The sequence below is a fragment of the Oncorhynchus clarkii genome, chromosome 22 (genome assembly GCF_045791955.1).
Source record: "Oncorhynchus clarkii lewisi isolate Uvic-CL-2024 chromosome 22, UVic_Ocla_1.0, whole genome shotgun sequence".
Classification (NCBI taxonomy): domain Eukaryota; kingdom Metazoa; phylum Chordata; class Actinopteri; order Salmoniformes; family Salmonidae; genus Oncorhynchus; species Oncorhynchus clarkii.
Window position 1 is genome coordinate 30858546 of NC_092168.1, and position 26397 is coordinate 30884942.

The 26397-nt window shown below is 41.9% G+C and overlaps 2 protein-coding genes across 3 annotated transcripts; one reads left to right on the plus strand and one right to left on the minus strand.

Annotated features, from left to right (window-relative positions):
• Positions 1-496: 496 nt before the first annotated feature.
• Positions 497-7512, minus strand: LOC139380763 (guanylate-binding protein 1-like). 2 transcript variants are annotated; one of them, XM_071123770.1, is made up of 10 exons: positions 7214-7512; positions 6737-6957; positions 6436-6563; positions 5179-5288; positions 4496-4707; positions 3748-3990; positions 3357-3637; positions 3029-3241; positions 2485-2587; positions 497-2224 (listed from the first exon to the last, which is right to left on the minus strand). In XM_071123770.1, exons 2-10 carry the CDS (start codon positions 6906-6908, stop codon positions 1824-1826), a joined length of 1863 nt encoding a protein of 620 aa, XP_070979871.1. In that variant the 5' UTR covers positions 6909-6957; positions 7214-7512; the 3' UTR covers positions 497-1823. The 2 variants fall into 2 exon arrangements, with proteins under 2 accessions (XP_070979871.1, XP_070979872.1); XM_071123771.1 differs by having other exon boundaries at positions 1519-2224; positions 6737-6933; positions 7214-7250.
• Positions 7495-20161, plus strand: LOC139380761 (guanylate-binding protein 1-like). The gene is made up of 11 exons (XM_071123767.1): positions 7495-7675; positions 12423-12638; positions 15853-15980; positions 16778-16887; positions 17051-17241; positions 17438-17680; positions 17970-18250; positions 18530-18742; positions 18870-18972; positions 19098-19291; positions 19430-20161. Exons 2-11 carry the CDS (start codon positions 12443-12445, stop codon positions 19649-19651), a joined length of 1881 nt encoding a protein of 626 aa, XP_070979868.1. The 5' UTR covers positions 7495-7675; positions 12423-12442; the 3' UTR covers positions 19652-20161.
• Positions 20162-26397: the final 6236 nt, after the last annotated feature.

The window sequence follows — 26397 nt, forward strand, 5'->3', positions numbered from 1 at the left end:
TTAAGGACAACAAAGTCAAGGTATTGGAGTGGCCATCACAAAGCCCTGACGTCAATCCTATAGAAAATTTGTGGGCAGAACTGAAAATGCATGTGCGAACAAGGAGTCCTACAAACCTGACTCAATTACACCAGCTCTGTCAGGAGGAATGGGCCAAAATTCACCCAACTTATTGTGGGAAGCTTGTGGAAGATTACCCGAAACGTTTGACCCAAGTTAAACAATTTAGAGGGAATGCTACCAAATACTAATTGAGTGTATGTAAACTTCTGGCCCACTGGGAATGTGATGAAAGTGATGTGATAAAAGGTGAAATAAATCATTCTCTCTTCTACTTTTGTGACATTTCACATTCTTAAAATAAAATGGTGATCCTAACTGACCTAAGCCAGGGAATGTTTACTAGGATTAAATGTCAGGAATTGTGAAAAACTGAGTTTAAATGTATTTGGCTGAGGTGTATGTAAACTTCCGACTTCAACTGTAGTGTATATGGCGGAGGCTTAATCAAGATAGTCGTCTCGACTTTTTCTTATGTTATTCTCGTTGGCACCAACAGTTTAAAAAGTGTTGATAGGGGATAGAATGCGGTCGGACCATCAGATAATTGGCATATACATTACTCTTACTGAATTTCCACATGGACGAGGATATTTAACATTTAATCAAAACCTATTGGATGCTAACTTTTTAAAAAACTAGGACAGAGGAATTTATAACTAAATTTTTCAGACATAACACAGGCACAGCAAATCCCCTTATTGTATGGGACAATTTTAAATGTGCGGCCTTTAGAGGCCATGAAATTCAGTACTCATCTCTAAAACAAAAGCAATTTAGGTCAAAAGAGCCCATACTAACAAAGGAAATAGACGGTATGGTGGCAGAATTGCAAGATTATGTTATAATAATAATTTTATCACATCAAATGGTTGTTTTATGCAACAGAATTGAGTATTCTATTAACTATTGTGTGTGTGTTCTACTGAGAATGGGCCTCTGGGAGATAACACTGAAAGGAGAGATTTACAATGTATTTTGGGTGAAAAAACTTTACAAAAGCATTACAGAGCATGAGTTAATGTTGCTGTTATATATGGTACCAGGGAGAGATGGTTCCAGTTTGGAGTCGGAGGGCCAGACACTGGTCTCTATGCAATGAAAACTGTTAACACAACAGATACTGTCTGCTGTGTATTATAGGTATCTTTCATACAAATCTTAACCTTGTGATCCACTATACATATCTGTTGTTCGTCATGTAGGTTAGGTATCTTGGCTATAAAAAACTTTTGCACGCCCAATTTTTCAGTTTTTGATTTGTTAAAAAAGTTTGAAATATCCAATAAATGTCGTTCCACTTCATGATTGTGTCCCACTTGTTGTTGATTCTTCACAAAAAAATAGTTTTATATCTTTATGTTTGAAGCCTGAAATGTGGCAAAAGGTTGCAAAGTTCAAGGGGGCCGAATACTTTCGCAATGCACTGTAACTATTTTTAAAAAAAGCCATAGAAAGTTGGTTGCAATTTATATTTAATCCACCAGAAAAGACAGAACAAATTATACAACAAATTGTGGTTACGCTCAAATATACTAATTGATCAAAAACAAAAAAGTATCATCTTCGCAAAAGATATCATAAATAGGACTGGTGGAGTTATGTCACACATGCAGCTAACAAAAACATATGGAAATGTCTGCCCTACCCAAAACTACAACCAACTAATTGCAGCATTACCGCTAACATGGAAGAGGAAAGTGGAAGGGGGAAAATTAAGAAATGTGTCTATCTGTGACCTGCTCAAATAATACACAATGTTTTTACTTCCTAAAAGCTACCTTCATGAGCTTATATTGAAGTAAAATGTTGGCAGCGTCCATTCCAAGTCGAAGAACAGGCATGACTGTAGACTCAAGGAAACCACCTCCTTCCTTCTCAGGTTTGTTGCTCTTCTTGAACTCCTCTATCTCCTGTCTCATTAAGTCAGCCTTCTCCTTGTGGCCCTTCTCCAGCAGATCCTTCTGCTCCTGCATCTTGCACTCCAAGGCCCTGTGGAAGTCCCGTTCCTGTTGCTTCATCTCCTCCTTCATCTTCTCTTCCATCTGCTTCAACTTCTCATCTTTGCTTCTGCGATTGTCCTCCATGGTGCGCTCCATCTCCAACCGTTTCTCTTCAGCAGCCTTCTTCTCCTGCTCCAGCACAGCTGATCTCTCCTTCTCCTCTGCATGGTCCAAAGGAAGAGTTGAGGTAGGAAAACACTCTAGCTTCTGGACTACTCATGTTCTCTCTCATATGGAGTCAACAGACTCCTGATCTTTTCCATGTTCTGGAGTAGGCCATAACTTTTAGATTACTCTTTCAAACATCCCAGATCTATGTTGACTTCATGCAAGATTATCACCAATTTATTGTGAGAAGTCACTCCAACCAGAACTGAATGCAACCAGATAATAACATCCCAATGCTATATTTTGGACTTACCGTGGATCTTTTTCTCATTTTCGGTCAATTTTTTGTCAGCTTGCAGGATGGAATTCTTCTCTAGAGTCTTCTCCCTCAGGAACTGCTCAAGAATCTCCTCAGCCTGTAGAAAACACCCCCAAAGGCTACATGTTTTATCATTGGTTGATGGCAATTTGGGGCGGCAGGGTAGCCTAGTGGTTAGAGCGTTGGACTAGTAACCGGAAGGTTGCGAGTTCAAACCCCCGAGCTGACAAGGTACAAATCTGTCGTTCTGCCCCTGAACAGGCAGTTAACCCACTGTTCCCAGGTCGTCATTGAAAATAAGAATTTGTTCTTAACTGACTTGCCTGGCTAAATAAAGGTAAAAAAAAAAATAAAAAAAAAAAAAAATCTGTTTCTGGTATGATGCTGCAGATGGAAGCTAACATGGAAGCTAATCATAAGAGGTTGATAATCCATCTACGAAATTGAAACTAAGTGGATCGGCCTGAAAGATGAGAACAGCTCCAGTGTCTAATATGGATTTTTTTATGAATGTTTCAGCCCTAGCAAGGATTCTTACCCTAACTCCTTTATCAGGCTCGGCCCGGTACTGTGCCACCATGTTGTCATGGTGACTGCAGTAAAGCTCATATCCTCCAGGTGTGGCATAGATCCCTTCCTTAATCTTCTGGGCCATCGGAGCAGACAGCTTCTCCAGAAGAGCTACACACTTCTTCTCTGAGGCATCCTCGTTCTGGATGAGAAGGTCAGCGTAGTGCTTTGCAATGGCCACCTGCAGGAGTCAAGACTGTTTTAGGGAAGCATTTGTAAAAAAAAGTGGTCCTTGACAGAGTTAAGAACTAAGGTAGTGTTTGTATCAAGCACAGATCGGAAATGATGACCCTTACCGCCAACGCTTTCAAGAAATCCCCATTTTCGTCTTTGAAGGATCGTTTCATGAAAGCCTGCGTGGCCTGGTGGTCTGAGCGGAGGTGATGAGCTGAAATCTGACCCATGTCTACAGGGAATAAGGCCTTCACCTCCTCCATGCCGCTCTGGTATACCGCCTGGCCCTCATCCACAGCAGCCTGATTCTCAATTTGAGCCATGGCCAGCACCGCATTCTCCAGACAGGGCACAGAGCCTTTGGCTATGGTCTCCACATAGGTTTTAACCAAGTGGCCGAGCACTGCAATCAGATAGAGGCGGGAAGAAAAATATAATTGTATACATTTGGTGGTAAAATAACATAGGCTACATTCAATGCATATGTGCAAAATCTGCTGATATTTGACTTACTTCTCCCGGTTACTTTGTGTCCCCCTTTGACAGTTTTTGTACGGCTCTCCTGGAAAATGAAGCGGCAGAAAGTGTCTGCAACCTTTCGGAAGCTTCCACAGAGGTCAGCCTCGTCCATGGAATCCAGATGGGGCATGTTGGCAGGAGTTGTAGGAGTGGGGAATACAAAGCACTTGCGCGAGGGGAAGTAGTTCCGGATGCACTCTCGTGGGAGGTTGTACATCAGGTTCTTTTTACCCCCACCTGAATGATAGTCAGCATTCACCATTACAGTTGACATTAATCTATTTTTAGGGCTGGTTTCCCAGACACAGACTAGGCCTTGTCCTGCACACAAACGTGTGTTCAGTGGAGAATCTCGTCTAGAGGCCTAATCTGTGTCTGGGGTTCCGGCCCTTAAGAGTTCACCATCCAAACACACAGTCATTAACAGACAAGCATATACAGAGATATGCTTAAATTAACATGAGGCAGAATACCTTATGTCCAATAAACCAACTGGATAAAATCATTTGGTTTATGTGTCTGTTTGATTATGAGTATAATCCTACATTACATTTTCATAGGAATGATTTTATAATAGGTCATTTTGACAGGCAGAGCCAATATCAATCATCTTGTTTCACAACCCTTATGCTCTTTGTGAGATAATGATTATTCCAACTGTGTAATTGTTAATGGTGCACTATTCTATGTAGAGACATTGTGCACAGTTGATCATTGGGGTGGTGGCTAGTGCTAATGTCACCTTTTCTGAGTTCCAGGGAATGCTCCAGATACTCATCTTCGGTGACGTTTCTACCGTCGATCTCGAGTAGTAGAGTGAAATCTCTGATGGTCCACACAAAATTCGGAAAGAACTGCACAAACTGGGCGTCCCCTCCTTCCTCGTCATCGTGAGAGGATGAAGCTGCACTGGAAGAATTCACCTTGATCCGCTCTGTCAGCTCACTCACATATCTTTAGGGCCGGTTGAGGATTGACTGATAAAAGCTACCAAAGTTTTTTTTTAAATCATGTGCATCTGCATTGACATGTGCCTGCTACAGTTGTACAAGGACTTGCTATACAACAGTTATAGCATATGAGCTGTTTCAGGTCCTTATTGAATGGACTGTGTCCACATGCACTGAGTAACCCCTAAGTGAATTGATCCAACAAAGTACAGTGTGTTAAACATTCTGCAAACACATAATTAACACTGTCAGTAACACAATATAATGCTCCGGGTCTGTAAGGACATTTTGTTCAGCATCCAATAGATATACAAATGTACAGCACTTTCACTTTCAATATGAGAGGGAGTTCCAAGAAATGGCCCGGTTGGGGGAAATATCCCCTAACCATGTGATATGTACGCCTGTTAAAGTCAACAGGAGAGGAAACAGGGGAGGATTGCCATGGGGAAATAGATATTGGTTTAAAGGATACTGGAGGTTCTCCACGGCTTGATTGTCGATGGTCCCTCGACTGTTGTAGACCAGAGTACTGCTTAACAGAATGGCCAAGGAGAAGATCCAGGCATCATTCTTAGAATCTCCCTGAAACAAGTATGACAACAGCAACATGCCTACTGGTGATACGGCTAAATGAAATTAAATAATTTCAAATACACTATATCTACAAAAGTATGTGGACACCACTTCAAATTAGTGGGTTCGGCTATTTAATCAAACCTGTTGCTGACAGGTGTATAAAATCGAGCACCAAGCCATGCAATCTCCATAGACAAAGGCAAGAGATTGGCCTTACTGAAGAGCTCAGCGACTTTCAATGTGGCACCATCATAGGATGCCACCTTTCCAACAAGTCAGTTCATCTAATTTCTGCCCTGCTAGGGCTGCTCCGGTGAACTGTTAGTGCTGTTATTGTGGAGTGGAAATGTTTAGGAGCAACAACACAACGGCTCAGCCGTGAAGTGGTAGGGGCACACAAGCTCACAGAACGGGACCGCTGAGGGCTGACGCTCGTAGCGCATAAAAACATCTGTCCTCGGTTGCAACACTCACTACCGAGTTTCAAACTGCCTCTGGAAGCAACGTCAGCACAAGTACTGTTCATTGGGAGCTTCATGAAATGGGTTTCCATGGCCAAGCAGTAGCACAAAAGCCTAAGATCACCATGTGCAATGCCAAGCGTCGGCTGGAGGGGTGTAAAGATTGCTGCCATTGGAAACACATTCTCTGGAGGAATGAGTCACGTTTTACCATCTGGCAGTCCGATGGACGAATCTGGGTTTGGTGGATGCCAGGAGAACGCTACCTGCCCAAATGCATTGTGCCAACTGTAGATTTTGGTGGAGGAGTAGGAATGGTCTGGTGCTGTATTTTATCGTTTGGGCTAGGCCCCTTAATTCCAGTGAAGGTAAATCTTAACACTACAGCATACAATGACAATCTAAACAATTCTGTGCTTCCAACTTTGTGGTAACAGTTTGGGGAAGGCCCAGTTTACCCATGATTTTGGAATGAGATGTTATTTTTATTTATTTCACCTTTATTTAACCAGGTAGGCTAGTTGAGAACAAGTTCTCATTTACAACTGCGACCTGGCCAAGATAAGGCATAGCAGTTAGACGAACAGGTGGCTACATACTTTTGGTAATGTAGTGCTTGTGAGTTTCGATATTTGTTCACTGTGCGGGATTACTAATGTGAATTGTAAAGAGACTGAACTTTGACCTCTCACCTTCTCCACGTCCCCCAGCCCCTCTGTATCCAGCAGCACCAGGGTGTGGTCTCTTTTTTCAGGGTGAGGCACACACCACATCCAGATTCCCTTAGTTTTGGACTGGATGGTGGCTCCCAGGGCAAAACCTAAATCAATATCCCAAAGACCGTTTTCAGACGAAAAAATTGAATAGACTTTTTCTTCTGAAATAAATGTACAGATGCAAAAAATTAGGAATTGTCTATTGAGGCACAGATTAAACCCAAACCAGTTTGTGAATTCAGATATGTCTCTCAGCATCAGTCAGTCTCTGTCTCACCTTTTCTCTTTCCAGCCAGCTTGTTCATGAGGTAGGACTTGCCGGTGCGGTACAGCCCGACCACCGCCACCACTACGACTTGCTGCTTCAGTCCCATCAGGTACTTGATGGCCCCAGGAACTACATGAAGCTCGCCGTCTGCGTTTTCGACCAGGCACATTGGGGAATCCATGGTGTGACTTCACAGGATGATTAGCCTACAGCTCCCAGAAATATTCAATCTATAATACAATTATGAATTAAATATAGTTCAGATGAATTATGTGAATATGATATAGACTAGGACTACTGCATAGGCTATGTAAAAAATATTATTAAGATCTGCATAATTGAACAGCTGAGCCATATGCATACAAAATTAAAAGTGAAGTTAAAATATTGTCCAATTTTAGCTTCAATTTCATTACGAAATTTGTCTTCAAACATGTAACTGTTTTCATGCTATGGAAAAGCATTAGTCGATAGTAGCCTACTCACATAAACGACCTCTCCAAAAGCCTGCTCCAAACCAACTAAAATTGCAGAGGATGTCGCAATCTCGAGGATCTATTTCAAGGGGGTTTCAACTAGTTCCCACAGCCACAAAGTCCAAATGGCCTGTAATCATAAAAATGAATGAAAACAAAACAAATAGCTTTTTGGTCTTAATTTAAGGTTAGGGGTAATGTTAGCAGTGTCAAGGTTAGGTTTAAAATCACATTTTAAGAAGGGAAATTATATAAATAGGCTAGGTCTACGACGTTGTGGCTGTAGTAACTAGTGGTACCTATTTGTCTGCAGATACAGAAAGTGAAAGACTTCGTGGACTTCGTGCTTTCCCGGAAGCTTAACTGTTAACGTAAGAGTTTCAGTTTCAATATCACAACCGATCTCTTTTGCCGTGCAAACGCGGACAACAGACTGAACAACAACCTCGCTGTACCGTACAGTGTTGCCGAGGTAAGCCTAAATTCTCTTTCACTTCTAAATGTGGGCTTTTTTACTATGTGATATATAGCTATTGATTTGCAAAACGACTTGTTTAATGTTGGCTGGTGAAAAACTACTTTTTTTACAACAAAACATTTGCGGTCAATTAATTGATTGGATAACCACGCCTGTACATCCAAGCACACAGAACAATTCATGGAGTAGCCTCAACGAATCAGAGAGTGGAAGACTCCTCTCATGTCTTTAAATTTGAACGTACTTTTCATGTTGTCTGCTGTTATTATTTTTATGACACACATACAGTACCAGTTAAGAGTTTGGACACACCTACTCATTCCAAGGTTTTTCTTTAATTGTACTATTTTCTACATGGTAGAATAATAGTGAAGACATCAAAACTATAAAATAACACATATGGAATCATGTAGTAACCAAAAAAGTGTTAAACAAATCTAAATATATTTTATATTTGAGATTCTTCAAAGTAGCCACCCTTTGCTTTGACGACAGCTTTGCACTCTTGGCATTCTCTCAACCAGCTTCATGAGGTAGTCACCTTGAATGCATTTCAATAAACAGGTGTGCCTTGTTAAAAGTTAATTTGTGGAATTTCTTTCCTTAATGCATTTGAGTCAATCAGTTGTGTTGTGACAAGGTTGGGGTGGTATGCAGAATATAGCACTATTTGGTAAAAAGGCAAATTCGATATTATGGCAAGAACAGCTCAAATAAGCAAAGAGAAATGACAGTCCATCATTACATTAAGACATAAAGGTCAGTCAGTATGGAAAATTTCAAGAACTTTTACATTTTCTTCAAGTGCAGTCTCAAAAACCATCAAGCGCTATGATGAAACTGGCTCTCATGAGGACCGCCACAGGAAAGGAAGACCCAGAGTTACCTCTGCTAAAGATGATAAATTCATTGGAGTTACCAGCCTCTGAAATTGTAGCCTAAATAAATGTTTCACAGAAATCAAGTGACAGACACATCTCAACATCAACTGTTTAGAGGAGACTGCGTGAATCGGAGCTTCATTGTCGAATTGCTGCAAAGAAACCACTACTAAAGGACACCAATAATAAGAAGAGACTTGCTTGAGCCAAGAAACACGAGCAATGGACATTAGACTGGTGGAAATCTGTAATTTGGTCTGATGAGTCCAAATGTGAGATTTTTTGTTCCAACCGCCGTGTCTTTGTGAGACGCAGAGTAGGTGAACAGACAATCTCCGCATGTGTAGGTCCCACCGTGAAGCATGCAGGAGGAGGTGTGATGGTGTGGGGGTGCTTTGCTGGTAACACTGTCAGTGATTTATTTAGAATTCCAAGGCACAATAACCAGCATGGCTACCACAGCATTCTGCAGCGATACACCATCCCATCTGCTTTGCACTTAGCGGGACTATCAATAATTTGTTTTCTAACAGGACAATGACCCATCACACCTTCAGACTGTGTATTTAAAATATATATATATATATATATATGTATATGTATATGTATATGTATATGTATATGTATATATATATATATATGTATATGTATGTATACACTGCTCAAAAAAATAAAGGGAACACTAAAATAACACATCCTAGATCTGAATGAATGGAATATGCTTATTAAAAATGTTTTTCTTTACATAGTTGAATGTGCTGACAACAAAATCACACAAAAATTATCAATGGAAATCAAATTTATCAACCCATGGAGGTCTAGATTTGGAGTCACACTCAAAATTAAAGTGGAAAAGCACACCACAGGCTGATCCAACTTTGATGTAATGTCCTTAAAACAAGTCCAAATGAGGCTCAGTAGTGTGTGTGGCCTCCACGTGCCTGTATGACCTTCCTACAACGCCTGGGAATGCTCCTGATGAGGTGGCGGATGGTCTCCTGAGAGATCTCCTCCCAGACCTGGACTAAAGCATCCGCCAACTCCTGGACAGTCTGTTGTGCAACGTGGCGTTGGTGGATGAAGCGATACATGATGTCCCAGATGTGCTCAATTGGATTCAGGTCTGGGGAACGGGCGGGCCAGTCCATAGCATCAATGCCTTGCTCTTGCAGGAACTGCTGACACACTCCAGCCACATGAGGTCTAGCATTGTCTTGCATTAGGAGGAACCCAGGGCCAACCGCACCAGCATATGGTCTCACAAGGGGTCTGAGGATCTCATCTCGGTACCTAATGGCAGTCAGGCTACCTCTGGCGAGCACATGGAGGCCTTTGCGGCCCCCCCAAGAAATGCCACCCCACACCATGACTGACCCACCACCAAACCGGTCATGCTAGAGGATGTTGCAGGCAGCAGAACGTTCTCCACTGCGTCTCCAGACTCTGTCACGTCTGTCACATGTGCTCAGTGTGAACCTGCTTTCATCTGTGAAGAGCACAGGGCGCCAGTGGCGAATTTGCCAATCTTTGTGTTCTCTGGCAAATGCCAAACGTCCTGCACGGTGTTGGGCTGTAAGCACAACCCCCACCTGTGGACGTCGGGCCCTCATACCACCCTCATGGAGTCTGTTTCTGACCGTTTGAGCAGACACATGCACATTTGTGGCCTGCTGGAGGTCATTTTGCAGGGCTCTGGCAGTGCTCCTCCTGCTCCTCCTTGCACAAAGGCGGAGGTAGCGGTCCTGCTGCTGGGTTGTTGCCCTCTTACGGCCTCCTCCACATCTCCTGATGTACTGGCCTGTCTCCTGGTAGTGCCTCCATGCTCTGGACACTACGCTGACAGACACAGCAAACCTTATTGCCACAGCTCGCTGTGCCATCCTGGATGAGCTGCACTACCTGAGCCACTTGTGTGGGTTGTAGTCTCATGCGACCACTAGAGTGAAAGCACCGCCAGCATTCAAAAGTGACCAAAACATCAGCCAGGAAGCATAGGAACTGAGAAGTGGTCTGTGGTCACCACCTGCAGAACTACTCCTTTATTGGGGGTGTCTTGCTAATTGCCTATAATTTCCACCTGTTGTCTATTCCATTTGCACAACAGCATGTGAAATGTATTGTCAATCAGTGTTGCATCCTAAGTGGACAGTTTGATTTCACAGAAGTGTGATTGACTTGGAGTTACATTGTGTTGTTTAAGTGTTCCCTTTATTTTTTTGAGCAGTGTATATGTTTAAATGTAACCTTTATTTAACTGGGCAAGTCAGTTAAGAACACGTTCTCATTTACAATGATGGCCTACCGGGGAACAGTGGGTTAACTGCCTTGTTCAGGTGCAGAACAACAGATTTTTACCTTGTCAGCTCAGTCCAGCAACCTTTTGGTTACGACCCCAATGCTTTAGTGGATGTTGGGAATTGAATGTTCACCTCTCTACTAGAGGTCGACCGATTATGATTTTTCAAATTAATCAACCAATTTTTTTATTTTATTTGTAATAATGACATCTACAACAATACTGAATGAACACTTATTTTAACTTAATATAATACATCAATAAAACCAATTTAGCCTCAAGTAAATAATTACACATGTTCAATTTGGTTTAAATAATGCAAAAACAAAGTGTTGGAGAAGAAAGTAAAAGTGCAATATGTGCTATGTAAGAAAGCTAACGTTTCAGTTCCTTGCTCAGAACATGAGAACATATGAAAGCTGGTGGTTCCTTTTAACATGAGTCTTCAATATTCCCAGTTAAGAAGTTTTAGGTTGTAGTTATTATAGGAATTATAGGACTATTTCCCTCTATACCATTTGTATTTCATTAACATTTGACTATTGGATGTTCTTATAGGTGTAACAGTATAGATTCCGTCCTTCTAGTTAGCGCGCGCTAACTAGCTAGCCATTTCACTTCGGTAACACCAGCCTCATCTCGGGAGTTGATAGGCTTGAAGTTATAAACAGCGCAATGCTTGACGCACAATGAAGAGCTGCTGGCAAAACGCACGAAAGAGCTGTTTGAATTAATGTTTACGCGCCTGCTTCTGCCTACCACCGCTCAGTCAGATTATATGCAACCCACCGTTCCTAGGCCGTCATTGAAAATAAGAATGTGTTCTTAACTGACTTGCCTAGTTAAATAAAGGTGTATATATAAAAAATATAAATAATATATATTTTTTAATAATACATTTTAAAAATCGGCAAATCGGCAAAAATACCAAAAAATACCAAAAATACCGATTTCCAATTGTTATGAAAACTTGAAATCGGCCCTAATTAATTGGCCATTCTGATTAATCGGTCAACCTCTACTCTCTACCATGTAAGGGCTATTTGACCAAGAAGGAGGGTGATGGAGTGCTGCATCAGATGACCTGGACTCCACAATCACCCGACATCAACCCAATTGAGATGGTTTGGGATGATTTGGACCGCAGAGTGAAGGAAAAGAAGCCAACAAGTGCTCAGCATATGTAGGAACTCCTTCAAGACTGTTGGAAAAGCATTTAAGTTTAAGCTGGTTGAGAGAATGCCAAGAGTGTGCAAAGCTGTCATCAAGGCAGTGTGGCTACTTTGAAGAATCTCAAATATAAAATAAATAAATTGTTTAACACTTTTTTGGTTACTACATGATTCCATGTGTGTTATTTCAAAGTGTTGATGTCTTCACTATTATTATACAATGTAGAAAATAGGAAAAATAAAGAAAAACCCTTGAATGAGTAGGTATGTCCAAACTTTTGACTTTTACTGTACACACACACACACACACAACACACACACACACACACACACACACACACACACACACAGTGTCCTACTCAATCAAAAGTCATTATACGTGTCCTTGCCAGTGTTTCTATAGGACAGCATCATGGCAGGCCAGACAGTATCCATGAAGGAACCAGTATGTCTGATAGAGAACGACAATGATGGGAAGCTGCGTGTGGTCCGCAGTGCACTGGGCATCCTGGACCAGATTGACCAGCATGTGGTAGTGGTGTCGGTGGTCGGTCTGTACCGCACCGGCAAGTCCTACCTCATGAACAAGCTGGCTGGGGAGAGGAAAGGTAAGCACATCCACTAAAGCATTTTTTGAATCTATGTTCCGATCACGTTTCATGAGCCTACAATAAAAGATCCTAGACAATTTATACATACACAAAAAGCTTATTTCTCTGAAATGCTGTGCACAAATTTGCTTACATCCCTGTTAGTGAGTATTTCTCCTTTGCCACGATAATCCATCCACCTTACAGGTGTGGCATATCAAGAAGCTGATTAAACTGCATGATCATTACACCGGTGCGCCTTGTGCTGGGGACAATAAAAAGCCACTCTAAAATGTTCAGTTCTGTCTCACAACACAATACCACAGATGTCTCAAGTTTTGTGGGAAAGTGCAATTGGCATGCTGACTTCAAAATTGTCCACCCGAGCTGTTGCCAGAGAATTGAATGTTAACTTCAATACCATAAGCCACCTCCAACATCATTTTGACAGTACATCCAACCGACCTCACAACACAGACTACGCATAACCATGCTAGACCTAAACTCAGCAAAAAAAGAAACGTCCCTTTTTCAGGACCCTGTCTTTCAAAGATAATTCATAAAAATCCAAATAACTTCACAGATCTTCATTGTAAAGCGTTTAAACACGGTTTCCCATGCTTGTTCAATGAACCATGAACAATTAATGAACATGCACCTGTGGAACGGTCATTAAGACATTAACAGCTTACAGACGGTAGGCAATTAAGGTCACAGTTATGAAAATTTAGGACACTAAAGAGGCCTTTCTACTGACTCTGAAAAACACAAAAAGAAAGATGCCCAGGGTCCCTGCTCATCTCTGTGAACATGCCTTAGGAATGCTGCAAGGAGGAATGAGGACTGCAGATGTGGCCAGGGCAATAAATTGCAATGTCCATACTGTGAGACTCCGAAGACAGTGCTACAGGGAGACAGGACGGATAGCTGATCGTCCTCACAGTGGCAGACCACGTGTAACAACCCCTGCACAGGATCGGTACATCCGAACATCACACCTGCGGCACAGGTATAGGATGGCAACAACAACTGCCCAAGTTACACCAGGAACGCACAATCCCTCCATCATTGCTCAGACTGTCAACAATAGGCTGAGAGAGGCTGGACTGAGGGCTTGTACCTGTTTTTAGGCAAGTCCCACCAGACATCACCGGCAACAATGACGCCTATGGGCACAAACCCACCGTCGCAGTACCAGACAGGTCTGGCAAAAAGTGCTCTTCACTGACGATTCGCGGTTTTGTCTCACCAGGGGTGATGGTCGGATTTGTGTTTATAGTCGAAGGAATGAGCGTTACACCGAGGCCTGTACTCTGGAGCGGGATCGATTTGGGTGTGGAGGGTCCGTCATGGTCTGGGGCGGTGTGTCACAGCATCATCGGACTGAGTTTGTTGTCATTGCAGGCAATGTCAACACTGTGTGTTACAGAGAAGATATCCTCCTCCCTCCTGCAGGCTCATCCTGACATGACCCTCCAGCATGACAATGCCACCAGCCATACTGCTCGTTCTGTGCGTGATTTCCTGCAAGACAGGAATGTCAGTGTTCTGCCATGGCCAGCGAAGAGCCCGGATCTCAATCCCATTGCGCACGTCTGGGACCTGTTGGATCAGAGGGTGAGGGCTAGGGCCATTCCCCCCAGAAATGTCCGGGAACTTGCAGGTGCCTTGGTGGAAGAGTGGGGTAACATCTCACAGAAAGAACTGGCAAATCTGGTACAGTCCAAGAGGAGGAGATGCACTGCAGTACTTAATGCAGCTGGTGGCCACACCTGATACTGACTGTTACTTTTGATTTTGACCCCCCCTTTGTTCAGGGACACATTATTATATTTATGTAAGTCACATGTCTGTGGAACTTGTTCAGTTTATGTCTAAGTTGTTGAATTTTGTTAAGTTCATACAAATATTTACACATGTTAAGTTTGCTGAAAATAAATGCAGTTGACAGTGAGAGGACATTTTCTTTTTTTGCTGAGTTTATATATTTGGCTTCTTCACCAGCGGGATCGTCTGAAACCAGCCACCCGGGCAGCAGATGAAACTGTGGATTTGCTCAACCGAAGATTTTCTGCACAAACGGTCAGAAACCGTCTCAAGGAAGCTCATCTGCGTGCTCGTCGTCCTCGCCATGATCTTGTCCTGACTGCAGTTCGATGTCTTAACCGACTTCAGTGGGCAAATGCTCACCTTCAATGGCGTTATGGTATGGCCAGGCATTAGCTACTGGTGACGAGATCCTGAGGCCCATTGTAGTGCCATTCATCCGCCACCATCACCTCATGTTTCCGCATTATAATGCACAGCCCCATGTCGCAAGGATCTGTACACAACTCCTGAAAATGTCCCAGTTCTGCATAGTCACCAGACATGTCACTCATTGAGAATTTTTGGGATGCTCTGGATCGACGTGTTCGACATCGTGTTCCAGTTCCCACCAATATCCAGCGACTTTGCACAGCCATTGAAGAGGAGTGGGACAACATTCCTCAGACCACAATCAACAGCCTGATCAAGTCTATGCGAAGGAGATATGTCACGCTGCATGAGGCAAATGATGGTCACACCAGATACTGACTGGTTTTCTGATCCACCCCCCCTATTTTTTTATGTTATATTTTCTGATTTCCTTCTTTGGACTGTAACTCAGTAAAAACTTTGAAATTGTTTCATGTATTTTTGTTCAATGTACATAACAATATGCATGACCTCAACACTGTTATATGGATAAGGAATGATTATGTATAAGATAATTATTTCTCATAAAGATAGGGTAATAGAAATGTGAAACAGAAAGTGTTAACTTATGTACTGCATTTGTCATTCAGAGTTAGAGACAGATATGCTGCACCAAAGTACAGATTTGTCCTGTTCTGACCACATTATGCTTTGATGTTTAATTCTCTCCAAAATTGGAAATTCGACACATCCTGTTATTGCATTGTGGAAACTACAGTTTCTCTTTGTTTTACACCATAACGTATAACCAGACAGCAGAGCAAACATCAAAAACACATTTTGTTCCAACCACATTTGTTCTGGGTGGGTTGTGTAGATCAGGGTGCCGTTTTGCACTGGCTGTTAGTTTCACTTTCAGTCTGTCAGTATGGTATGCAGTATAACTAGACAAACAGGTTCATCTGAAAACCAGCAGGCTTGAGTTAACACTTTACATCCTGCTGCCTCTTTACAGATTCCGTCCTAAGAACCGTTTTTATCCTCTGTCCTCAAGGTTTTGCCCTGGGAGCCACCATCCAGTCCAAAACTAAGGGCATCTGGATGTGGTGTGTGCCTCACCCTGAAAAAAGAGACCACACCCTGGTGCTGCTGGATACAGAGGGGCTGGGGGACGTGGAGAAGGTAGGAGGTCAAAGTTCACTCTCTGTCAAAAACCTTTTATTTTTTTATTTTTTTATTTTTTACCTTTATTTAACTAGGCAAGTCAGTTAAGAACAAATTCTTATTTTCAATGACGGCCTAGGAACAGTGGGTTAACTGCCTGTTCAGGGGCAGAACGACAGATTTGTACCTTGTCAGCTCGGGGGTTTGAACTTGCAACCTTCCGGTTACTAGTCCAACACTCTAACCACTAGGCTACCCTGCCGCCCCATTATGGCTCAGATTGTTTAGATGACAGAATATAACATTGCTATGGGTAAAATCCCATGTTATCTCAATGAACTGTGTCTAGTACTGATAGCTGATGTCATCATCTGTATGTAATGTCTGACTTATAAATGTATGATGTATACCAATTGATTCTAAAGAGTGTAACAAATAAATAATGACCCATGAGCTTAGTTATACGCTTGTTTTACTCCAATGTTTGTAAATGTAATTAAACACTGTTTAAAATCATGGTTAACTACAATTATGATGTCACAGATAGTGAGTCATTGCACCCATAGCTCTATGAATTTGAGTGGTTACATTTCTTCAGGCCCATCCCTCAGCTCTTTTTTTGTTAGCTTTTTTTTTTTTAACCAAAACTGAGGCATGGTGGGGCTTGGTTAATGTTTCAATTAAGGATTCCAGCTTTGACCTTTATTTAGGTAGGGAGCCCATAAAACGGCGTATGGAGTAGACATTTAGTTACTGACTTAATTTCACTCTAGTATGAACAGAGTACCAATGTGTTCCTTCTGTTGTGTCTGCAGGGTGATGAGAAGAATGACAACTGGATCTTTTCCCTGGCTGTCCTGCTCAGCAGTACTCTGGTGTACAACAGCATGGGAACCATCGACAACAACGCCCTGGAGAAACTACAGTATCCTTCAGCAGGCCTATAAAGAAATATAGTGTAGTGTTGTATGTCTGGGTTCATTTCATCCCCAACAACTGAACCGACCTCAAAAAGCACTAATCGCTCAGCACTATATTGTATGTTAGTAAATCTGGTTTCATTTTGTCCTCAACACCGCCTTCTACAGCTATGTGACAGAACTGACAGAGCACATCAAGGTGAAGTCCAACCAGCGAGACGGGGAGGAATCTTCAGAGTACCTGCGTTACTTTCCTTCCTTTGTGTGGACAGTCAGAGATTTCACCCTGACCCTGGAGGTTGATGGGAGACCCATCACAGCCAATGAGTACCTGGAGAACGCTCTTAAACTGAGAACAGGTGAAGAGAACACCAGCTAGCACAGCTAACTTAATCTCTGAATATAAACTATGGTTAGATTGAATTTACCAATGTTGACAATACTTTTACAAAAGACACATTGGATATAAAAATATGAAATGCTTTTCTTCCACAAAAAATGTCACGGTTAAACAATTAATTCATTATTGATGTACTTTTCCTTTCATTTACAAAGGTCATAGTAATAAAGATCAGGCATACAATCTGCCTCGTAGTTGCCTGCGGAACTATTTCTCTCCTCGCTGGTGCTTTGTGTTTGAGAGGCCAGCCAGCGGAGACAAAATGAGACGTATGGAGGAGCTGACCGACGCTGACCTGGAGCCCGCCTTCGTGGAGCAAGCCAAGGAGTTCTGTGACCACGTCTTCAATGAGGCCAAGACCAAGACCCTGAAACAGGGCCTGAAAGTTACCGGCAGACGTGAGTATTACAACCCTGATATTGAGGATGGAAAGCAGTTATGAAAGTGGGTCATGATGTTTGATAATACAACTAAACTACTGCTGCTACTATTTCCACTTCCTCTATTATTATAATTACGATTACTACAAGTACCATGACCAGTACAACTAGCAACACCATTAGTACTTAAATTACTACTAATTCTACTACTTACTTTACTTCTATACAAGCACCACTGACCACCACAGTACTACCACCATCACTACCACATCTACCAGATATGCTGATTTCCTGCCCTCTCCTGCAGTGCTGGGAAACCTGGCAGAGACGTATGTGTCTGCCATCCGGAGCGGGCAGATCCCCTGCCTGGACAATGCTGTGTTGGCGCTGGCCCAAATTGAGAACTCCAGTGCCATCGAGAGGGCCAGGGGCCACTACCAGAAGGGCATGGCTGACTGGGTGGCCTACCCCACAGAGACCCAAGAGGAGCTGTCTGAAGTGCATGCTGTCATGGAGAAGGAGGCTGTGGCCATATTCATCAACAACTCCTTCAAAGACGAGGACCAGAAGTACCAGTTGGAGCTCATGGTATGGGAATGTAGATTCTATATTCAATACTCAATTCAGTGATGCATGTATTTAACAAGATGAGGATAATCTGTCATTTGGGTGAGCTACCCCTTTATGCTACATTTACATGTACATTTTAGTCCTTTAGCAGACACACTTATCCAGAGCGACTTACAGCAGCAATTAGGGTTAAGTGCCTTACTCAAGGGCACATTCACCATGTATTACCTCAACTGAACCAAAACATTCTGGTTTGTTCTGGTACATTCTGAACCAACCTCTCAAACACAAAAATAGAAAGTGCTTCAAGAGGAGTATGAGAAGATCTGTGAGAGGAACTACAAGGAGTCCCAGAAGGCATGCGAGTCCAAAATCCAATGCATCTTTGCCCCCCTGGAGGAGAAAATAAGGGATGGCTCCTACATGACCCCTGGAGGATACAAAGAGTACTGCAACGACCTGAAACTGGCCACCAGCGAATACAGATCTGAGGGAGGCAGAGGGGTGAAGGTATGTTGGGGAGGTGGTGCTATTTTAGGATATTATGTAATTATTATATTTTGTGGATGCTGGTCAAAGGAGTTATGAATGCACTGATGTGATGTTGGAAGTTAAATATTATGTGTGGTGGTTCCAGGCTGAAGAGGTACTGAAGGAGTACTTGGGAAGGAAGGCCAGCATTGGTGAGGCCATCCTGTCAGCAGACCAGTCCCTCACTGAAGCTGAGCAGAGAGCAGAAGGTGATATAGGTCACCATGAATATGCACTCCATGACCTGGCAACAACATTCTAATGACCACCAAATGGAGGCTTACCTCTTTATCTCACTCTCTCGCACACATACTCTGTCCATCTTTCTCTGCAGCGGAGCAAGCAAAAAGGGAGGCATCTGAGCGGGAGAATCGAGCCATGGAGGAGCAGCTGGTTGTCCAGGAGAGGTTGAGAGCGGACCAGCAGAGGACGTATGAGGAGAATGTGAACCAGCTGATGGAGAGGATGGAGAGAGACAGCAGAAATGCCATAGCAGAGCATGATAGAGTTCTACAGGCCAGACTGAAGGTAGGAATAAAAAAACCACAAACATTGAGAAGTACTCTTTAAAACTACAGTAACTCTAGCGGTAAGATTAACTGTGTGTATGTGTTTTGTTTTAATGACACAGTCCGTGATGTGTAAAAACAAACCTTGTAATTTCAGGAGCAGAAGGACCTTCTCCGGCAAGGGTTTGATGACAGAGCACACCAAATGCAAAGAGAGATAGATGCCCTTAAGGGTGCGAAGGCACAAGAGGAAGAGAAAAACCCCTCATTTATGAGCACAGCTCTGGATACTGTTGGGACTGCAGCTGCCTTGTTCCTTCCAGGAATAATTCCCAAAGTAGGAGGAATGGCTGTGAAATGGCTGTCTAAGTGGTTCTGATGTAGGTTCCCGAGGAGGATGACGAGCTATTATTTTTATAGACGTGGATTGATTGAATCTGTATTTACTGATAGTTGATTCATGGATTTAAGTTAAGCACTCAGTCAAGGTTTTATTTGATGTTATTTTTTTTTGTACGTCATTTGAATAAGTAATTAGCATGCCTAATCATAAGGAAGTAGAGCTTTTAGAAAGCACTCTTAAAAATGTTTTTCAGTTGTTTTACAATTACCAAATAGGCCTACGTCTTTTTAACACTGACGACATTTACATGCACACCAATATCCTGTTATTATTCGGGATACTCAAGTATTCTGTTTTTGAGTTGATGCATATAAACGTCATATTCCGTTTACAATAATCTGAAAAAGCTTGTATCCCGGTTATGAGAATCCCGTATAAGATGCCTGGGATATGCTGATCTTAGACGGTAATCTGTGGCATGTAAACATCCTCTTCTGTTTACTGTTTTCCACGGTCTGCACAGGCTCAATAAAACATATCATTGGTGTTGTGTGATGATGTTTTCATCTGATTGTCAAAGAAATCACTTTAAAAAGTAGGCTACCTGTGCAATTCAATCCACCATGATAGTTTATTTTGCTGATACTCCGTACTGGACCGTATAGCCTACTAGCTACTTTCACCCCTAATTTAGACACGTTTGTGCCTATAATTTCTGAGATTTGGTTGGCCATTTGTTTGTCAACTATAGTTAGATCCATGCAGCTTCTCGTCTGTCATGACTAAATATTGTAGTGCTCACCAGAATCATGTCTTACATAGATAGCATGAATGCATTATTAATGTAGTTAACACCGGTATAGTTGTCTGTTTGGTTTAGGAACCAGGGAGAAAACGCAATAACTCCAAAACAGTGGAACTATTGCTGTTTGTATTTGTGTTCATGTGTTTGAAAAACTGTCTGGAGGCAGAACAATGTCATAACACATTCAAATTTTCTCAAGAGACAAAACTAACATTTATTGTATCATTTTACTGCAAGAAATGCATAATTCAGTAGGTGTTAATATTATATTACACTACATGTGAGTGGTGTAGGCCTAGAGTCAGTATTCAGATTTTCAGTTACTATTCCATTTAACCCATATGAATTTAAATGAGGAATATTCTGTTTATTAATTAATAAATGTTTATTTTTTCACCTTTATTTAACCAGGTAGGCCAGTTGAGAACAAGCTCTCATTTACAACTGCAAACTGGCCAAGATAAAGCAAAGCAGTGCAACACAAACAACAACACGGAGTTACACATGGAATAAACAAAGATACAGTCAATAACAAAATACATAAGTATATATACAGTGTGTGCAAATGAAGTAAGATTAGGGAGGTAAGGCAATAAATAGGCCGTAGTGGAGAAATAATTACAATTGAGCAATTAAACACTGGAGTGATAGATGTGTAGAAGATTAATGTGCAAGTAGAGACACTGGGGTGCAAAGGAGCAAAAAAATACAAATAACAATATGGGCATGAGGTAGTTGGGTGGGCTATTTACAGATGGGCTATGTACAGGTGCAATGATCTGTAAGCTGCTCTGACAGCTGATGCCTAAAGTTAGTGAGGGAGATATGAGTCTCCAGCTTCAGTGATTTTTGCAATTTGTTACAGTCATTGGCACCAGAGAATTGGAATGAAACGCGGCCAAAGGAGGAGATGGCTTTGGGGGTTACCAGTGAAATATACCTGCTGGAGCGCGTGCTACGGGTGGGTGCTGCTATGGTGACCAGTGAGCTGAGATAAGGCGGGGCTTTACCTAGCAAAGACATAGATGACCTGGAGCCAGTGGTTTGGGCGACGAATATAAAGCGAGGGCAACCAACGAGAGCATACAGGTCACAGTGGTGGGTAGTTTATGGGGCTTTGGTGACAAAACGGATGGCACTGTGATAGACAGAATCCAATTTGCTGAGTGGAGTGTTGGAGGCTATTTTGTAAATGACATCACCGAAGTCAAGGATCGGTAGGATAGTATGTTTGGCAGCAGGAATGAAGGATGCTTTGTTGTTAAATAGGAAGCTGATTCTAGATTTAATGTTGGATTAGAGATGCTAAATGTGAGTCTGGAAGGAGAGTTTACAGTCTAACCAGAAACCTAGGTATTTGTAGTTGTCCACATATTCTAAGTCAAAACCATCCAGAGTAGTGATGCTAGACGGGCAGCTATCGGTTGAAGAGCATGCATTTAGTTTTACTTGCATTTAAGAGCAGTTGGAGGCCACGGAAGGAGAGTTGTATGGCATTGAAGCTCGTCTGGAGGTTTGTTAACACATTGTCCAAAGAAGGGCCAGAAGTATACAGAATGGTGTCGTCTGCGTTGAGGTGGATCAGAGAATCACCAGCAGCAAGATGATTGACATCATTGATGTATACAGAGAAAAGAGTTGTCCCAAGAATTTAACCCTGTGGTACCCCCATAGAGACTGCCAGAGGTCCGGACAACAGGCCCTCCAATTTGACACACTGAACTCTGTCTGAGAAGTAGTTGGTGAACCAGGCGAGGCAGTCATTTGAGAAACCAAGGCTGTTGAGTCTGCCGATAAGAATACGGTGATTGACAGAGCCGAAAGCCTTGGCCAGGTCAATGAATACACATTATTGTCTTTTATCAATGGCGGTTATGATATCGTTTAGGACCTTGAGCGTGGCTGAGGTGCACCCATGACCCGCTTGGAAACCAGATTGCATAGCTGAGAAGGTACGGTGGGATTCGAAATGGTCGGTGATCTGTTGGTTAACTTGGCTTTCGAAGACCTTAGAAAGGCACGGTAGGATAGATATAGGTCTGTAACAGTGATGAGGGGTGGTCGTTTGACCACAGACCCATTACGGATGCAGGTAATGAGGCAGTGATCGCTGAGATCCTTGTTGAAGACAGCAGAGGTTTATTTAGAGTAGAGGTTGACCAATTAATTGGCATGGACGATAACAATCGGGAATCAGCATTTTTGGACGCCGATTATGGCCAAGGAGGCTGCGTGGCAGAATGACCACCTGTTACGCGAGTGTAGCAAGGAGCCAAGGTAAGTTGCTAGCTAGCATTAAACATATCTTATAAAAAACAATCAATCTTAACATAATCACTAGTTAACTACACATGATTGATGATATTACTAGTTTAACTAGTTTGTCCTGCGTTGCATATAATCAATGCGGTACCTGTTAATTTATCATCGAATCACAGCCTACTTCGCTAAACGGGTGATGATTTAACAAAAGCACATTTGCGAAAAAAGCACAATCGTTGCACCAATGTACCCAACCATAAACATCAATGCCTTTCCTAAAATCAATACACAAGTATATATTTTTAAACCTGCATATTTAGTTTAAAGAAATTCATGTTAGCAGGCAATATTAACTAGGGAAATTGAAATCACTTATATTGCGTTCATTGCAGGTTTAAGCAGAGTCAGGGTATATGCAGCAGTTTGGGCAGACTCGCTCATTGCGAACTGTGTGAAGACCATTTCTTCCTAACAAAGACTGTAATTAATTTGTTAAGCATACGCCAGTTTATGTCACCTAACAGTACAAACTCTGAAGATAAAAGGGGGGTCAATTATGGGTACAGGGATACTCTTGAGCAGGATATCAAAGGTGCATTTCCCGAATAAGATCTTAAGCGAGATATGAGCTAGTATCCAGAATACTGTGTGCATGTAAACATGGTAATTGAAACATGTTGCGGTGCCTTTATTATCTATAGAGTGCCTTTGTTATTGCACCAGAAGTGCTAGGTTTGAGTGTACATTGAGATATTTGTAATTACCCTTGGCTTTATTTGTGTACCTGTGAGGGAACATTTTGTTGTCTGAAGAGATAGCATTGAATTGTACACAGCATCTCCTCTCACTCTATCTTGTTTCCTGCAGGTGACTGACCTCTTCCTCAGACCAATTGGCAGTACACCCAGAACATTGTTCTGTGAACCCAAAGGACTATCTCAGTTTCAAGGTCTCAGCTTTGAGAGAAGACGCCTCGTCAGTCACATGCAGGAACCAACGGTGACAATGAACGATGTAAATAATGCTAGTACAAATTCCCTGTATTAGGTCAGTTAGGATCACCACTTTATTTTAGGAATGTGAAATGTCAGAATAATAGTAGAGAGAATTATTTATTTCAGCTTGTATTTCTTTCATCACATTCCCAGTGGGTCAGACATTTACATACACTCAATTAGTATTTGGTAGCATTGCCTTTAAATTGTGTAACTTGGGTCAAACGTTTAGGGTAGCCTTCCACAAGCTTCCTACAATAAGTTGGGTGAATTTTGGCCCATTCCTCCTGGCAGAGCTGTTGTAACTGAGTCAGGTTTGTAGACCTCCTTGTTCGCACACGCTTTTTCAGTTCTGCCCACTAATTTTCTATAGGATTGAGGTCAGGTTTTTGTGATGGCCACTCCAATACCTTAACTTTGTTGTCCTTAAGCCATTTTGCCACAACTTTGGAAGAGCCATTTAAAGCAAAGAGCCATTTGCTTTAACTTCCTGACTGATGTCTTGAGATGTTACATCAATAAATCCACATAATATTCCCTCCTCATGATGCCATCTATTTTTTGAAGTGCACCACTCCCTCCTGCAGAAAAGCCCCCCCACAACATGATGCTGCCACCCGCTGCTTCACGGTTGGGATGATGTTCTTCGGCTTGCAAGTCTCCCCCTTTTTCTTCCTAACATAACAATGGTCATTATGGCCAAGCAGTTCCATTTTTGTTTCATCAGACCAGAGGACATTTCTCCAAAAAGTACGACCTTTGTCCCCATGTGCAGTTGCAAACCATAGTCTGGCTTTTTTATGGCTGTTTTGGAGCAGTGGCTTCTTCCTTGCTGTGCGGCCTTTCAGGTTATGTCGATGTAGGACTCGTTTTACCGTGGATATAGATAATTTTGTACCAGTTTCCTCCAGCATCTTCACAAGGTCCTTTGCTGTTGTTCTGGGATTGATTTTCACTTTTCGCACCAAAGTACTTTTATCTCTAAGAGACAGAACGCGTCTCCTTCCTGAGCGGTATGACAGCTGCGTGGTCCCATGGTGTTTATACTTGCGTACTATTGTTTGTACAGATGAATGTGGTACCTTCAGGAGTTTGGAAATTGCTCCCAATGATGAACCAGACTTGTGGAGGTCTACAATATTTTCCTGAGGTCTTGGCTGATTTCTTTAGATTTCCCCATGATGTCAAGCAAAGAGGCACTGAGTTTGAACATTGGCCTTGAAATACATCCACAGGTACACCCCCAATTGACTCAAATAATGTCAATTAGCCTATCAGTAGCTTCTAAAGCCATGACATAACTTTCTGGAATTTTCCAAGCTGTTTAAAGGCACAGTCGACTTATTGTTTGTTAACTTCTGACCCACTGGAATTGTGATAGTGAGTTATAATGAAATAATGTCTGTAAACAATTGTTGGAAAAATGACTTGTGTTTGCACAAAGTAGATGTAAACAAACTATAGTTTTAGCAAGTCAGTTGGGACAAGAAATTTGTGGAGAGGTTGAAAAACGAGTTTTAATGACTCCAACTTAAGTGTATGTAAACTTCCGACTTCAACTTTATCTTTATGTACCTACAAAATATTCTGTAGTTCAAAATAGTTGTAATCACAATGTAGCAAGCAGTACCTTTTGAACATGGGCCATTGTTAAACTCTGATGAAGACCTTTGTTGAAATGCGGTAAAATGTATACACTGCTGAATCTAGTAAAACATGATTTCTTCATCAATCAATCTAAAGTATGCACCAAGAGCACATTCTAAAACAGAAGGTTCAATGTCAAATACAAGTTCTAAGGTAAACGCTTGCTCAAAATTACACTGGGTGCCAGTATTTGCTCTATTGGTACTGACATGTACTGTGCCTTCGGAAAGTATTCAGACCCTTTGACTTTTTCCACATTTTGTTATGTTACAGTTATATCACAGTCATAGCAAGTAAACCATTTCTGTAACTATTACTGGGAATGTTGGTGTAGTTAAGGATACATTGGTCTTCAAAATATCCTCAATTTGTATCAAGATAACTTGTGGATGTGTCTTTACCCATCTCTGGCTACAGCAAAGTGCATTTCTGTAATTTTCACGGTAACTTACCAGTAGCTTCCTATAATTTACAGGAAAATGTGGAGTAATGACACTACAATACTGTAAAATTAGCGTACTATACTGTACTATACTGTAAGAAAGGATATGCTACTATTGGTATTTTACTATAGTTACATGGAATTAGTGCAAGCAGGTTGGCTGCTAGGTATTTGTATATTACAGCATATATTTTTCTATTTTATATCACTTGCACTTTTAGAGGCCTAAACAAAGGCTTCTAAACTGGCAATGACTACAGGGTGAAATAGATCGAAAGGACATGGCTAGCCACTCAACCATTAAAGGTTTGAAACTTGCTGCCACTCTGATCTGTCCTCTATATACACTGAACAAAAATTGGCGCCACATAAAACAATTTCAAAGATTTTACTGAATTACAGTTCATATAAGGAAATCAGTCAATTGTAATAAATTCATTAAGCCCTAATCTATGGATTTCACAGACTGGGAACACAGATATGCATCTGTTGGTCACAGATACCTTAAAAAAAGGTAGGGGGCGTGGATCAAAAAAACAGTCAGTATCTGGTGTGACCACCATTTGCCTCATGCAGCGCGACACATCTCCTTTGCATAGAGTCGATCCTGCTGTTGATTGTAGCCTGTTGA